General features: G+C 48.1%; 1 protein-coding gene across 1 annotated transcript; it reads right to left on the bottom strand.

Moving 5' to 3' along the window:
* Nucleotides 1–324: 324 nt before the first annotated feature.
* LOC141818899 (uncharacterized) lies at nt 325–1,483 on the bottom strand. Its single transcript, XM_074706304.1, has one exon. It carries the CDS (start codon nt 1,449–1,451, stop codon nt 576–578), a length of 876 nt encoding a protein of 291 aa, XP_074562405.1. The 5' UTR covers nt 1,452–1,483; the 3' UTR covers nt 325–575.
* Between the last annotated feature and the right edge of the window lie 322 nt (nt 1,484–1,805).

Below are 1,805 nucleotides of genomic sequence, written 5' to 3'. Positions count from 1 at the left end.
TCTAATCATAGACATTGATTCCTGCTAAGGTCAAGATTTTTTTCAGAAATTATAAAATATGATTTCATGTAACTTGGACAATAAAGTCAATGTATTACAGATGAATAACAAACATGTAGGTAGCCAATTGAATTTTACTACATATGATAACACTAGCTATAAGTCACAGATTAACATCAAACATTGCAAGAACAAATAAATTTATAAAAATGAAATCAAAGGATGAAAAAACTCAACTAGAAGCTTTGCCATACCATTATCAGAAACAAATAATCTAGAAAAGCATGCATGAACTGATTGATAAAGTTGCATACTTGAGCCTGAACCTATTGTAGTACATTGAATAACCATATTCACTCATTTCATTTGCTTGATAATATTTCAAGGTAGCTTTTGTGAGAAACTTCTTGTTCTACAAGAGTCCAGGGTATACAGCTTACAAAAAACAAGGCGATATGAACCCAAGAAAGATTTAAAGAAGACAAATGTTAGTTAGAGATCACCTACACTATCTATGTATTAAAGACGCAATCCTTCCTCCCATGCCTTTTCACCAAGTTCATCAAAAAAATTTTTTAAGAATCCATGTTCTTCCTTAGCCTCTGGATGCCACAGAACATCTTCCTCCTCGAGCCTACAGCTTGAATCCCCATCTCTTTCAGATCGTCCAGAGTCAGCAACGGCAGCACCTCGTCATCCACTTCATGTATCTCGAAAACAGGGGCATACCTGCTCAGTCCAAGTTCCTTGAGCCATGACCGCACTCCTCCATCCTCTTCAGAACGGCAAAGCCCGTTCCGGTCAATCCATTCTACCCCATCCATATCTGAAGGGGCTTCCCCTTCCGCAGCAGGACCAGTGTCCCTACTATCCGAAACCCTAACCCTTCCCCTGGTCCTCCTACGAGACGGGCTATCAGACCCTTCCTGAAATCCATCATTTGCGGCATCCTCTCCGCCACCAGTTTCGAAATCTGCGTCTTCCATGCCTTCATCCGCCTTCAAGACCCAGCTGGATCGAACCCGCCTTGCACCCCGCCACGGCTTCGGATCACGGCGGACCCTACTTACTCCCGGCCCGAGCGAGTCGAGGCTGTCGTCGACAGAGAGGAGCACTCCGTCGTCGGCCAGAGTCGGCAGCGGAGGAGGGAGGGCGCCCGGCCCGTCGTCACCGCAAGATTCAAGTTTGGCAGCAATCTGACCGGTCTTGGGAGGCAGTCTATGGTGGAAAACACGGGGCTTGGCGTGATATCCGGGTGCTGACAGCTTCCACTGTTTAGGCCGCCGCATTAGGGGATCCGAGGGGATGGCAGCGGGCTGGTCACCAATCTCCCCAAGGCGCACGCTAGGGCGACGCTGCCTCTTGGTTCCGGCTAAAGGCGCGGCCGCTGCATCTATCGGTGCGGCCGCGCCGCCATTGGACGGTGGCTCCGGCGGTTGGGGATCCTCCATCGAATCGAACGCGAGGTGTTCGAGCAAATGCCGCAACAAAGAGACGGTCGCAAACTGGAGCGCAACGCTTCGTTTCAGCTGCCCGTGCGAAGTCGGGATGTGCAAAGTGAACAGTTTGATGGATCTGATTGGATCGTTACATCGAACGGCTTAAGAGCCCTAGGCAACGCTTGAGAAGTGACCGGGAGAGTAGGATGCGGCTGTTTGAAGCATGATCCTAAAATGTCTGTTGGATACGATCCAGGAATTTTAGTTTCCCGAAAATGGGATGTGTTGTCGAGTGGTGGGAGAAGTCAAAGCAGCGTGGAATATGTGAAAAGGGCTTTTTGGATTCTATTAACAACATTTTAGAAG

Source organism: Curcuma longa, unplaced genomic scaffold (genome assembly GCF_044706935.1).
Source record: "Curcuma longa cultivar G26 ecotype Majalengka, Jawa Barat unplaced genomic scaffold, ITB_CL_G26_1.1 contig_26551, whole genome shotgun sequence".
In the NCBI taxonomy this organism is placed as follows: domain Eukaryota; kingdom Viridiplantae; phylum Streptophyta; class Magnoliopsida; order Zingiberales; family Zingiberaceae; genus Curcuma; species Curcuma longa.
This window is presented reverse-complemented; position numbering and strand designations above follow the sequence as displayed.

Bases quoted from the DNA above. Each gene is read 5' to 3' on its own strand.
- LOC141818899 (XM_074706304.1), bottom strand. From the start codon at position 1,451: ATGGAGGATCCCCAACCGCCGGAGCCACCGTCCAATGGCGGCGCGGCC.